The 14482-nt window shown below is 38.3% G+C and overlaps 1 protein-coding gene across 4 annotated transcripts in view; it reads left to right on the top strand.

Moving 5' to 3' along the window:
- Positions 1 to 14482, top strand: part of Mapk10 (mitogen-activated protein kinase 10) — a 284681-nt gene that overhangs the window by 126129 nt on the left and 144070 nt on the right. For 2 of the 4 annotated variants that reach the window (XM_021162159.2, XM_021162155.2), the window contains exon 3: positions 13502 to 13573. In XM_021162159.2, coding sequence (XP_021017818.1) covers positions 13508 to 13573 — 66 coding nt within the window. In that variant the 5' untranslated portion in view covers positions 13502 to 13507. Of the gene's footprint in view, positions 1 to 3969; positions 4052 to 13501; positions 13601 to 14482 lie in introns of those variants that run through there. The other 2 variants (XM_029477300.1, XM_021162158.2) reach the window with 2 other exon arrangements.

The following is a 14482-nucleotide window of genomic DNA, read 5'->3' as shown; positions in this document are numbered from 1 at the left end:
TGGTCAATTTTGGAGAAGGTACCATGAGGTGCTGAGAAGAAGGTATATCCTTTTGTTTTAGGATAAAATGTTCTGTAGATATCTGTCAGATCCATTTGTTTCATAACCTCTGTTAGTTTCACTGTGTCCCTGTTTAGTTTCTGCTTCCATGATTTGTCCATTGGTGAAAGTGGACACACCAGCTTTTTAATGCCTTGCTTGAACTTATTCTTTGGTCTGACATTTCAGCTAGTGATGAAATGTCACTAATAAAAGTAAACCAAACTGAGATTTTACAGCATGGCTCTTTATTTTGTCCTGGGCCAGATTAAAATGCCATTTATTTGTTTACAAAGTTTTAACACGAGCAGGTTCTCTTTTTTGGCACTCATATGAAGCATAGTTTAAAAGATTTATTTTGAATGTATCTCTGCATACCATGGCTTGGATGATTTTGGATATTTTTGAGCCTGAGCATCATAAAAGTATAGGTGGCTTTAGGAAGTAAGGTGATGTAATATATAGTAATTTACATGCCCGCAGTTGGAAAGGAACTAAAAAATAACCATTTATTACTTCAAGTGTGTACAAAGAATCATTTGTAGATGACTTTGCATAACTCACTGTTCCCTGTTTTTATCTAGAACATGGTTTCTAGTATGTTTTGGTGTATGCCAACAGGGGACTACAGTCATATCCTCATAAGAATGCAGATAGTCTAACTCAGGGCTCTAAAGATTTAATTAAAAAAAAAACAAACTATAGTTCCCTATTAACTCATATTCCCATTAAATAAATGACTTTTTTAATGGTTAAGGGATACTTATTTTAATTTGCTTAATTTTTAAAATTACTTTGAAATGATAGTGGATATTTACATATTCTCTGACAATCATTATTATAAGAAACACCCTCTTAAATATAGTCATTGCAAAACAAACAAACAAACAAACAAACAACCCAACCCAAGCCAAACCAAGCCAAAACAAAACAGAAAACCCAAAGGGGTAAGCAGGTAAATTAGGAAAACACTGACTACAAGAGCAGGTACGACTTACTCTGTCTGAAACATTGGATTAAGATATTATGTTTATTGGAGAATAGCTTTCTTTCCCTGTTTGCTCTATGCTGTATGGCTAGCCATTAAAAAGAAAAGAAAAAGCCTTGTAAGCTGCTCGGTGGGGTCGCTGTCTGCTTTTGTGAGTCCTTTGTAGTACTGTGCTTTTGTTTAGAATTTAAAGAAGAGTGTGTGTGCACTTGTGCATGTGTGTGTGCCTGTGTGTGTCCATGGGTGTGTGTATGCAGTATTTTGTCATGATGTAGGCAAAAGGGGCTGCTAGCAATATGCCCCAAATCAGAAGACTGAGTGACAGTGAAGAAGCTGTGGGTTTGCATGTGAGCTCCTGAAGCACAGAAGTCAGAGGGGCTGGGGAGGGGAGGGGGGCTGAGAACTGAGCACTGGGAGAGGGGTGGCTTTGAGGGAGCGGAGGCTCTGTGCAGAGATAATCCTCCCTGCAAGAAGAGCTGTCTTGAAGCTGCTTCGCCTTCTAGCCTCTTTTCCACTTATCGTTTGCACAGAGTTTAGAGTTAATTATTTTTACAAATCATTTCCCTGTTGCCCTCTTCATTCCGATTCAGTTGCTAAGTGACTGGGAGATAAAGTGACCTCTGAATATATTCTTCTCATTATATTGTTAGATTTTCCACATCATTTAAGGGATGGATTTGTTCATGTAAGTTCATCACCTCTGTAGGATACAAGTTGACATTTCACCTAATTAATAGTTCCTGTTGGCCTAGTTATTCTGAGGATACATAATTAAAGCAATAATATAGTTGTTCAGCAGAATTAAAATTTAATTTTGTCTTTTGAATTAAATGCCTAAAGTTTTATTTCTTTTTCTTACTTAAAGCTTACTTGTTATGCCAATCCGTGTTACAATAAATATTTTAAAAATCAATTCTTGAGCAAGTAAGAGATTATTTAATGGAAAATTTGAACCTTCAGAAGTTTAAAATAAATCTCTATACACATAATATGTTAATCTAATGATAATTCCTTATAGGCATTAATTCTGGCTTTTAAACTTTGAGTTATTCATTTTTCCTGATGGAGTCACCACTACAGTGGCTAACACAGAAGGGGTACTGATAAATATTCATAGGGTGCAATTCTTTCCTGATTTAATGTGGTGGAGTCAGAATTTTTAAAACATGAGGCTAATACTATAAATGACTATGTGTGTGTGTATAATTTGAGTATATACATATATACACACACACTTATATATGTATATGTATGTATATATATACATACATACCCACACACACACACACACATATATATATATATGTATATATATATATATATATATATATATATACACACACACACACACATACACACACATAAATAATTTGAGGAAAAATCAAAATGATTTTGGGGTCCTCAATACTTACTTTACTGTCTTTAGTCTTTGTGGCTGATAGTCAGATATAAGGTGCCAATTACTTACCTATGAGGCTGCCTCTGGTAGAACGATTGGTGCTTCGGTATTTACAAATGTAACCCATTAGAGAGGACTCAAGAGAAAAAGAAACATTTTATCTCTGTAAGTGTTCAGAGAACCAGAGTATGCAGGGCTCACATGCACTCATAGTGCACACCTAGGATGAGTATGGGTGTATGGATGTGTACAGACTGGCCTGTGGGCATTTTCTTGGTTAATGATGGATGTGGACGAGCCAAGCTAACTGTGGCAGGTGGTGTGGGGTGCGTGAAAACACAGGCTAAGCAAGCTATGAGGAGCAAGGCAATGAGCCTCGTTCCTCCATGGCGGCTGCTTCATTTACTGCCTCTGGGTTCCCACTTGAGTTTCTGCCCTCGCTTGCCCCAGTGACGGACTGCAGTTTGTGTTGTGTAAGCCAAATAAACCATTTGGGTCAGTGTTTCATTGATTTTGGTCAGTGATTCATCACAGCAATGAACAGCAAACTAGGGCAGTGCACGTAAGGATAAATGCATTAACAAATGGCGAATAAGATACAGCTAGGCGCCCTCATGAGGGCCACTGGAATCTCTGATGACGTGGAGATGGAGTCGGTGTTACCCGATGAGCCAATCCAAGTGATGTTTTGTTAGCTTTAAAAATCTTGTGAATAATAGAAATGTATTAGAGTTAGCCTCTTACACTTCTCATACCAAATGTTATCCGAAACAATTGATTTGTTCCAGAAAATTTACATAGTTATGTTACTGGTTAAAATGGTTTCTGTTTGTCACTTCTGCTACTCTGAATTAGTTGGGGGAAGTTTGCTGATAGCGAATATCTTTATGTGTTTCTAAATTTGAGATGAGACACTTCAATTTTGTTTGTTTCTAATATGATTTTTTATTTATAAATCATAATTGTGCATGCTTATGAGGTACAGCATGATGCTTTTTTGTGTATTGTTTTAGGACAGTGTCTCACTTGTGGCCCTTGTTGGGTTTGAACTTATGGTCCTTTTGTGTGGTATTAATAAGTGTGCATCATCATGTCTGCATTAACGTGGGATGTTTTGATATGTATTCACCCTGTGGCACGACTTAATAAAACTAAATAACACATAAATTACCTAATTTATATATACTTTTTGATGCCGAAATAGTTCAAATTCACTAATTTTTTAAAAAATAAAATGTTATATGTGTTCATTGTCTATACTCAACCTGGCCCACATAGCTCTGAAGAGCTAAGAAGGGTTACTGGATCACATGTTGCTGTGGATGTTTGCAGACAAATCATTGACCTGAAACACTCACTGGAAAAAAAAAAAGACTGTATTTTCAACAAATGGTGTTGGGACCATGAGATATCTGTATGCACATGCGTGAAACAAGTCCCAGCCTCTCTGTTTACACAAACATCAACTCCAGACTGGACCGGGAACCTCGGCGTAAGATCTGAAATTCTTAAACTCCTTGAGGAAACATTAGAGAATACTCTTTAAGACACTGACACAGATGAAGGCTTTCTGAATTGACCACTGCTCAGGAAATAAAGCCAACCCGTGACAGAACTGCTGTACCGTAAGTCAACCACTTTGCTTGTACAGTAAGTCAGCAGGAGAGCTGCCGCTAAAATCTTGTTAGGGTTTGACACTGCATTTTCTTAATAACTAGGGCTGACGTGATGGTATGAGTTGATCAGCTCTAACACTTCTTTTGACAAATAGTTATTTGTGGCATTTGCTCATTGGTACGTTTTATTTATTTATTTCCCTTCCTTTTGAGTTGTTCAGATTCCAAGTAGATATTAGATATGATCTCTTTCAGAGATGTGTGATTTGGTAAATATTTTCACTAATATTGTAGGCTGTCTCTTCTTCATTGCTTTTCTTTTCTTTTTTTTTTCCATGCAGATCTTCCAAGTTTAATGTCATCTCAGAGTTTATTTTTGCCTTTTGTTTACTCCCCTAAATTTTTGCCCCGAACAAAATTATAGAACTTTTACCCATATGTTCGTATGGTTTTTTTTTTTAAGTCTTTAATGCATTTTGAGTCTATCTTTGTATTGTTGCATGGAGAGGGGTCTAAATGCTTTCTTTTGTATGTCACTATTCATTTCTCTAAACATTGCTTGACGATATTATCCAATATGCATTGTTGGTACCTTTGTTAAATTCCATTAACTGAGAGAAATGCCAAGGTATATATAAAGGAAAATCTATCAAACAGCAGCAGACTTCTCTGTAGAAACCTAAATGCTAGGAGAACTCTGCATGATGCGTTTTAAGTTCAGAAAGAAAATAACTGTCAACCAGGATTCCTTTTATCTGCAGCAAAGCTCTCCTTTGGAATCAGGGGCGAGATGTAGGCTTTCTCAGATGGCCATAAACAGGAATGATTTATGAACATTGAAACAGCAAAGCAGAAGATATTTAGGGATCCCTAGACACAGAAGGGAAATGTATATAATCATGAAAACTTGGGAAATAATAAATCTCGTAGAAAGAAAGAATTATGTCAGAATTAGGAAAGTATCAAATAACAACTTTGGATAAAAATAAAAGCAATCTTAACAATGAAAGAGAAAAAGAAAAGGATGTGGAGATTTAAAAACAACAAACACCCAATAAAATACCAGGAATGACACCATATTTTTAATACTATAAATCGTAAATGGTATTAAATTTTGAATTAAAAGACAAAGACTGGCTAGCTGTATTTGTAACAAACAAACAAACAAACAACAACCACAACAGATGCTTCAGCTGTTTTCTGTGTGTGTGAAACTCAGGTCACTGGCAAAGGCCTGGGTAGATCAGAAGCAAAACAGGGATGATATTCCAAGCAAATGAAACTGTTAATGCACACAGGGGCAGCCATCCTCATATCTGCAAAGCAAATTTCAAACAAAACTGATTGGAAGAGATAGCATTGCTCTCTGTGCTTCCGAATCTCAAGCATGAATTGGAATATGGGGACAGATAAGTTCAAGTACAGTAGTGGGTGTAGTGGTTTGAGTGGGAGCGGCCCCACAGGCTCATATATTTGAATGCTGAGTCCTCAGGGAGTGGCAGTGTTTGAAAGGATTGAAAGGCTTAGGAGGTGTGACTTTGTCGCAGGACGCGAGTCACTGGGATGAGCTCTGAGGTTTCCAAAGCCCACACTGCGTGCATGCTTCTCTCTCTGCCTATGTATCAGGTACTGCTGCCTCACCTGCCTGCATGCTGCCATGCTCCCGGCCTTGATTGCGATGTACTAAGCCTCTGGAACTATACGCAAGCCTCAATTAAATGCTTTCTCTTATAATAGTTGCCTTGGTTGTGATGTCTCTTCACAGAGGTAGAATACTGACAAGCACAGTCTATAATTAATAAATTCTATTTTTTAGTCCACAATCAAAAGAATTTTTACTTTTAAGGAATCAATATATTGGATTATTTTCTAGAGGTTTTCAATTTACAGTGTTCTTTCAAGTTACCCATTGGAGAAACCGTTTTTTGCTACTATTTTTAAAAAAAAAAAAACAATTTTGGTTAAAGGTTTCTTCTTTTACCTTTTTGTTCATAAGACGGATGGAACTATAATTTTCTCATTTTGTACTGTCTTTGTGAGAAGAGCAGTCTCAAAAAAGTCAGTAGGAGAATTTCTTATCTTTTTGTACTTTTATAATAGTTTGCATAAAAAGAAAGGTCTTCCTTCTCTGAGTTCCATGAGATTAAACATTTATGCTTGATTTATCTTGACTGGTGGAGGTGTGTGCCGATATCTTACCATGATGGTAAGATTTTAATTTCCATTTGTACTGTTATAATTTTCATAACACCTGCTTTACATTTTAAAGCAGTTCTGTCAGTGTATATATTTGCCTAGTGAAGTTCCCTTTAATGACTGGTGTTATCGTTAGTACCTGTTTTTCCTTACATGTGTTCTGTCAGTAATAACATAGGAGCAAACTCTGATGAAATTGTGTTTGTTGTATATGCTCCACATCTCAAAATACCTTTCATTTTTGTTACAACTTAGTTGTGATAACCTATAGCTTATTCTTCTTCTATTTAATGTGATTGCGGCTGACTTTTATAGTTTACTTATATATAAAAATAGATTTCATATTTTACTTCAGCTCTTACTATCACAGTTTGTGTTAATTTCTTTTTAAAATATATATAATTGATTGGTGTCTTGTGTGCATGTGGGTGTCAAAAGCCCTGGAACTGGGCTTACAGACAGGTATGGGCTGCTTTGTGGGTGCTGAGAGTTGAACCCAGGTCCTCTGGAAGAATAGTCAGTGCTCCTAACTACTGTGGCATCTCTCCAGTCCTCATGTTAATTTCTTATTGATTGCAAATTAGTATAGTTCCGGTCTTCCAGAGCTGGGGCTAGAACAGAGAAAACGGTCTGGAAGGGTTGTATTTCCAGCTCGCTCTTCATCCACACAACACTTGGTGATCTTCCCATGCCACCCTCATGCTTATGGAAAGCAGAATTGAGAGACATTTTGGTGTGGGTCCTTTGGTAGATCTGAAGAAAGGAAAGAAAAGACCGATCAGAGATGCCAAGGTTCTTAAACATCCGTGTTTAGAGACTGAACGCCTTCTTTTCTGGGGCTTGCTTTGTCTCCATTAGGTCCTCATGCCTGTCTGCTCACATTTGCATGCTGAGTGTACCCATGTCTGCTCTACTGTTGGGCTACTGTAGGACTGCAGATGTTTGCTATGTTAAGTACATGGCTCTGTCAACATACACACACATGCACACACTTTCAGAGTCTATGGACATGGACAATATTTTAAGAAATGCTGTGTAATGGGCCTCCCCTGCACATATGTAGGAGATGTGTAGCTGGGTCTTCATGTGGCTCTGGAACAACTGAAACAGTGGCTATCCCAAAAGCTGATGCTGTACGTGGGCTATGTCCTTCTAGCAGGGCTGCCTTTAGCTGGGCTGCCTTGTCTGGTCTCAGTGGGAGAGGATGCATCTGGTCTCACAAAGACTTGATGTACCAAGGTGGGGGGGATATCCAGGGAACCCCTTCCTGCTCAGAGGAGAAGGGGAGTGGGGAAAGGATTGTGGGAGGGAGTGACTGGGAGAGGATCAGTGAGCGGAGTGTAAAGTGAATAAGTTAAAAAAAAAAGAATATATAAAAAGAAATGTTATGTAAGATATACAACTTTGAAATAGTTTTTTTCTTTTTGTTTTTGTTTGTTTGTTTGTTTGTTTTGGTTTTTTCGAGACAAGGTTTCTTTCTGTGTAGCCCTGGCAGTCCTGGAACTCACTCTGTAGACCAGGCTGGCCTTGAACTCAGAAATTCGCCTGCCTCTGCCTCCCAAGTGCTGGGATTAAAGGCATGGGCCACCACCTCCTAGAAAGTACTTTCCATGCTTACATACATATGGGTAGAGGTTTATTCTGTTCTGTCCTTTGCCTTGGGGTGAATGTGGTACTTTCAGATCTCCTTGGCTTTAATGTTTTAAGTGAGAAGTTGGAAAGCTTTGAAGGGCAGGATAGCTTTGCTTGAACATGGTTCTTACAATTTCCTGACTTGGTCATTTAGTGTGGGAACATCTGCAGACCATAAAATGACTAAGGAAAGGCTATGTTCAACAGAGTTGTATTTACAAATACAGGCAGTGAACTGAGCTGGGCTGGCGGGGCCTTGTTTGTTGACTTCTGTTCAAAATAAGAGTTTATCTACATAAGAAGTTAAAAATACTTCATGTTGAGCATCACAAAGTTCTTAACGGAAAATTCAAGTTAATCTCATTTTCTCTATCTTTCAAGTGTCCTTATTTTCTATTTGATTTTTTTGCATATACTGAGAGAACCCTTTTGAGTATGAGTGAACAAAGTATCTGGGGTTCTGTTGTTTTTGTAATGTGCAGGTATCTTATTTACTTATAATCCACATATATTTGCAGCCTCTTAGGTGGGTCATTTATAATAAACCTAATATGCAATGTGTTTCACTTGTAGATAAGGTGTTTGCTATATATAAGTCCAACAGAACTGTTGGAATTTAAACATTTTTGGAGCAGTCTGTCTTGTCCTTCTACACAGTAGAGTGCAGAGACAAACCATATAACCTGAAACTCAAGAACAATTAGGATTTCTTTTCAGTTTTTCCATTTATGGCTTTTTAAGCCACCATAGTTTGGGTGGGATACCTGTGAATAAGATAGCTATGAATTACAAAAACAACAACAGAACCCTAAATACACTGTCTACCCATACTCAAAAGGGTTCTCTCATTATATGCAAAAGACTAAAAAGAATTCCAGTGGGAACTTAAGCTATTAGGACACCAACCATGCTGTTATTTATGGAAGACACGTTTCACCAGTTCAACTTAACAATTTAGCAAGTGTCTCATTCTTACAGTTTGGACAATAAACAATAAAGATCATTTCTATTGCACAATGGTGCCAACAAGCTCTCTACCCTTAGTTTCAAGAAATATGATTTCCAAACAAGTTTTTACAGCTCGCTGATATTATCATACTGAGTACTCGTCTCTTGGAACAATAAAGCCCCAAAGTGACTTATTCAGCCTTGGTACGGCATTTGGAGGCATTGTAATACAAACCAGGAAAGGTCAGCAAGCTTGCTTTTCATAGCGAGAACACTCAGTCATTAAAGATTTAAACACGTTATTTCTTTCAGTGGGTGTAATGAAGGCTATTATTTCCCCATGTCCACCCCAGCAGTACAGAACTAACCGGCTGTGCTGGAGAACATTTCTGACGTCATACCCAATGAGACTCTTCAGTCTGTTGTGAGTCCCTTTACCTGACCTTACTGGAAATTGACAGTCCTCAATTTGCAGGGATAATGAAAATACTTAGACTTGGGCCAGAGAAGGAAAGAGGTTTTGTTTGTTTTTCATTTAGATCCCTTTCTATTCGATAAACATTTACTTGACATCAGACAAATAGGAAGGGCTCTGTTAGGTCCTGGGGTTCATTTCCTTGAAGGAGGTCATAACCTGCTCGGAGCAAACGTGTGGACAGAATTGAGAGTATTATGTAATCTCGTGTGTGAGACGGGACAGGGCACCGGGAGAAGACACAACCACAAAGGACTAGGGAGAACTCTCCAATTTGATACATGCAACCACAATGGAATAAAATATTTCAATTCACAGAAATAAGCATTTTGGGAAACAAAACAACAAAATTAAACCAACATTTATAGTAGCATCTAAAACATGCATGCTTAAGAAAGAAAAAACATTAAAGGTATAAAAATGCTATCCTTAAAATTCTTTCTTTGTGATCTTGTCATTTCTTGAAAACACAATTCCAAGCATGACAAAGGCAATGCATAGCAATGTTTATAACAAACGTAAGTAAAGTGTCTTGACTGATTTGAGTGGGAATGAAAGTCATTGCTGTAAGGTTCAAAAGCTGTAAGTGAAGTGTGCCAACACTGTTTGGAGCTAAATGACAGTAAGTTGAAAATACAAACGAGAATTGCAAATGACTGTAAGTTGGAAATGCAGAAGAGACTTGCGAGAACAAGCAAAACAAACAATGAATAAGATGCTCACCTGTTGGACTAAAGTGTGTGACAAACTTTTCATGGGAAGAAATAACACACACACACACACACACACACACACACACACACGACCCCATAACAAACCTAAGTAACGATTGCACTGAAGATCAATTTAATGAACCAAGGATTTTTATTGGCATTCCTAACAGGAGCCCAGGTGAGGGCTTACTTGCAGAAGTATGAATGACTGAAACAACTGTATCCCAGAAAAGCCTTAACTATGGGGAAGATTCTCTGACCTGCTCAGTTAACTACCCGACAGAGAACTTCAGGCTTACAGCTCCCATGGGTTGCCACCTGGGTTGCTGTGACTTTTCAGTCTCACAAGATCCCTCCCAAGTGCTGGAGGGAATGCTTCAGTTAGGAGCAAACCCACACCACCTGAGCTCCTCCAGGCAAAGACCAGCAAGCCAGGAGCCGCGGGATGGCCACAGAAACCAGCCTGCTTTCTCTGTGGGAGCAAAGTCCAAAACAGCCCACCAGACACCAGATCTAAGAAGTCAATGCACCAACCTGCAGGACCTATGGTCACCTACAGAAAGTAGTCTGTTTTTAGCAATAAGCATTTGGGAAATGAACCAATCAGATTTGCATAAAATATCCATGCTCACGAAAACAAAACTTTAAAATAATCGGCCCCCATACATAAAAAGCACAAAATCTTTTTGAGAGGAGTTGCAGAACAGAAATAAGTCCACGAGTTACGGTTATAGGTAAACTCCTTCCATGTTGCTAAGCTGTGTAAAGCTCCTACATTTCCTAAATGAAACCAGGTCTGTTTTAGTCAGTGTTTAAAGAGATTTGAGGATGCTGACAATGGCTACTTTAAAAGTCCACTTCATCACCGCATTGAATTCTACTAAGCAACACAACCTACCTCTTCACTGTTGTGTCTGTGGATATTTTTTCTACGTTTTGGTTTTTGTTATGTAGTCTGCTGTTGCGAAGACATTGGGTGAGCTCTCTTGTCTGTGTAGCCTGAGGAAAAGCACAAGAGAGTCTCTTCGTTGGGTGTAGATAGGGATTTGCTGGATTGTACGTTGTGCCCAGCTTGAGGAAACCAGGCTGCTTCTCTCGGATTCATTTCCAGTTGTGTAGCTCTCAGAGTTGGCAGACGCTGCCTTCTGCAGGCTCACCTTGTGAATCCTGAAACATCTCATCTCAGCTGCCGATCATTTTATTGGTATGAATTCAGAGTTCGCTGTGGTTCCATCTTACACATCATGTGTTTATGGGCATGTTTTAATAAAGTGTTTGCAATTTGTCTAGCTCATTTTTTTTCCTACTGGATTCTCTGAGTTTTTCTTCATTTTTTTAAAAAAGTTATTTAATAGATTCTGGATATATTTTCCATCGATGGTGTGTTTTAAATATTTCCCAGATATGTGGCCGACTAGAAAACAAAACGTATTAGATGTTTTCATAATCAGACTTACTAAATTTAATATAGCCGAGCAATAATTTCCTTTATACTTTAGCATATCTACATGCTATTTATGCCTCTGACATTGATTATATTTCCTTCTGTAATATTATTTGCAATTTAGAATATATAAACTTTGACCGTTTCTGAGGGTTTTTAACCTTATTTGGATTTTTTTCTATATAACCTGAGTTAAGAATTCAGGCTTGTAGAGAATCTGAGATATTACCATGTTTCCAAGATAGCCTGCTCTCATTTCCTGGGTAATGGCAGATAACACAAGGTTCCTGGACCCAATACAGGTTCTTTGCTGCTCCTGGCAATGACTCATCCAGAATCTACAGGGTCAACACCCAGAACAGCTTCTTGGCCTCAGTTTCCACAGAGTGATGCAGAGCAGGGTGGAAACTATCACAAGTGCATTAGGCTGCATATTGCAGAAGAACATTGAGCTTAGGAGCCTTGGGTCCTTTATATGGTGTCAGTTGCATGACTAACTTTTATCCAAGGCAGTCACTCGCTTTCATTGGATGGATTGGATCTCCTATTTTCTCTAAGAGGGAGATACTTTCAAGCCTGTCTGTTATAAATAAAGCCTTCCTTAAGACTGGAACAAAAGGAACCAAGGTTTCTGTTTGCAAAGCATGCACACATGCAAGAATCCCATGCACAAATGCAGAATAAGGAACATCTGCGTTCTTTCAATAGGAGCTGACTTTCCTTCCCATGGGACTGACCACTTGCCTCATTCATAACGCAACACACACTTTCTCATTTTCCCAGATGTCTACAATGTAGACGGTAACATACATTTGTCTCCATGTTTGGCTCTGTCTCCTTCTAGGCTCGTTATTCTACTCATCAATACCTATTTTCTACAATGATCTTGTGTTTTCAGCAGCATGCTTCTCTCACCGAGCCGCACAAGGGCCCGATTGTTCTTTACTTGAGGATATTTAAATCTTTTTATCTTTTTATTCTTCCTTCTATGGAAGATGAATGCACATCAAAGACCAATACCAAACATGATTCTAGCAACTCAAACCTTGCTTCTGGATTATTCGGCTTCCTTATCAAGTTGCTTTAAAATTTCCTTGAGCAAGGCTCTGGTGGTTATCCCCAGTGTCACCTCCCATCCGGGTAGATGGCAGCTTGTTTCCTGTCCTCTGCCTAATCCCTTTAAAACTCAATATTCTAGCCATCAGCTGGTAAGAGCCAAGCAGTAGCCTTGGCTCCTGTGTGTCTCTGCGCCCGCACCACAACGTTCTCAGCTTCTCAGAACATTTCTTGCCCCCTTTGAGAAGTTTAACTAGGTGTCTTACAATCTTTTATGTCTCTCATCTAACATTTTTTTTTGGTAGGAATTTTGACTTCAGAGTAGTTTTCAGGACACCTAATCAATCATATGCCAGAAACAGAAGTTGTACCTCTGTGCTCCTTTTAAAAATCCTTTGATCTCACAGAATGCTGCCTTGCATGCAACAGTGTTAAAAAATGTGTTTAATTAAATGGGCGAAACTGTCAGCTTCTTCTGAGGCTGTCTCTGTTTTCATTGCCATAAGGGTTTCCTCCTCTTGTAACCTTGCAGAATTGTTAAATATTGCAAACTCACAGAAAATAGTATAATTAAAAAAATCTAATTTCCACCAAGACCAAGCAATTATTAATAGAGTACCCACTTTTCTTTTTCCTGTAGTTATGTATACTTAAAATAATGGGTGCTATATTATTTTTGTATATTTTAAATCTTTAATAAGGAAATTTCAAACTTGCTTTCCCCCCAAAAAACATCATGTTTAAAAATTTTATCTCTTTTTGTGCTAGCTTTTTCCTTCATGGTTCCTGGCATAATATGATGATATTGATCACTATACCTGACAAAATGTTTTACTGCATTGTATTATATTATATTTATAATTTGTGAAAAATACCTTTTACAAATATAAGTGAGACTTAATATGCGTCTGTGCTGTTCATGATCTCAGATGATTATAAATTGATATATTAAATATGTGCCCTGGAAACTCATCACCTGATTTTGTTCCCTGTAGGTATTTATGAGCCTCCATTTCTTATACTACTGCAGTGAACCAACCTTGGATGTGAAAATTGCCTTTTGTCAGGTGTGTGTTCCTTACAGGTAAAACAAGGTACAGTACACTCCCTTGTATTTCACTTTTGCCATTCCATGTTCATATGAAGCATACCAAGTTTTTATTTATGGAACAGTAAAAGTTTTTTATTTTTAATTTAATTTAATTTTTTTTTTAGGAAAGTACAAGTGAACATTTAGGTTTTATCCCTGTTTCTAGTTTATTTAGGAAAGCTTAGACATGAAGACGCCTTTCTGAATGAGTTTATAATTAATCAGTCTATAAAGTGATCTCCAGTGAGATTTCAGTTGTACTTCAGCGTTTTAGCATTTCTGTCTAATTTCTTAGGGTATGGCATTGATCATCAAAGCACCAGGAAACTGAATGGCTGTTCCTGATTCCCAAATGAAGCATCTCCGATGGCTACCTCTTGCTACCTACATGTGCCATTCAGTTAGTTTTACATAGGCTAGAAAATAAAATAAAATAAATCCACAACAACTCAATGTCAGTGGCCAACAAAGGGAGAGCAGGAAGGTAGCCACAATGGTTGGTGTTGTGTGAAGCCAGTACCTCTGCATCTTTGCACTCATGCAAACACTGCAGCTGAAGTTATTTGGGGCCCCTAGACAAAGAGGTGGTGGGTACAGAACAGTGCTAGTCTCAGACAGCCGTTAGGATTTCACTGTAGTCCTTTCTTTTACTCTTAAGCATTGCTGGAGATCTGGTGAGGAACTGTCAGCTCACCATTTTCCCAGGGAAAGCAGAGAGCTGTGCTTCCATCTCTCTGTGTGTACTTACTGCTGCTTCTCACTGAGCTGAGCTGTGGACTGGATGGTATGCACCCCACTCATAGCAGGTGTACGAGGCAACATGCCTGCTCTGTTATTTCATACAACTCTCTCCACTGCAAAGGGAACAGTGTTTTGGCTTTACTTA

This window comes from Mus caroli, chromosome 5 (assembly GCF_900094665.2).
Source record: "Mus caroli chromosome 5, CAROLI_EIJ_v1.1, whole genome shotgun sequence".
NCBI classification, from domain to species: Eukaryota; Metazoa; Chordata; class Mammalia; order Rodentia; family Muridae; genus Mus; species Mus caroli.
The sequence above is the reverse complement of the archived record's forward strand: the minus strand, read 5'-3'. Positions and strand labels throughout refer to the sequence as shown.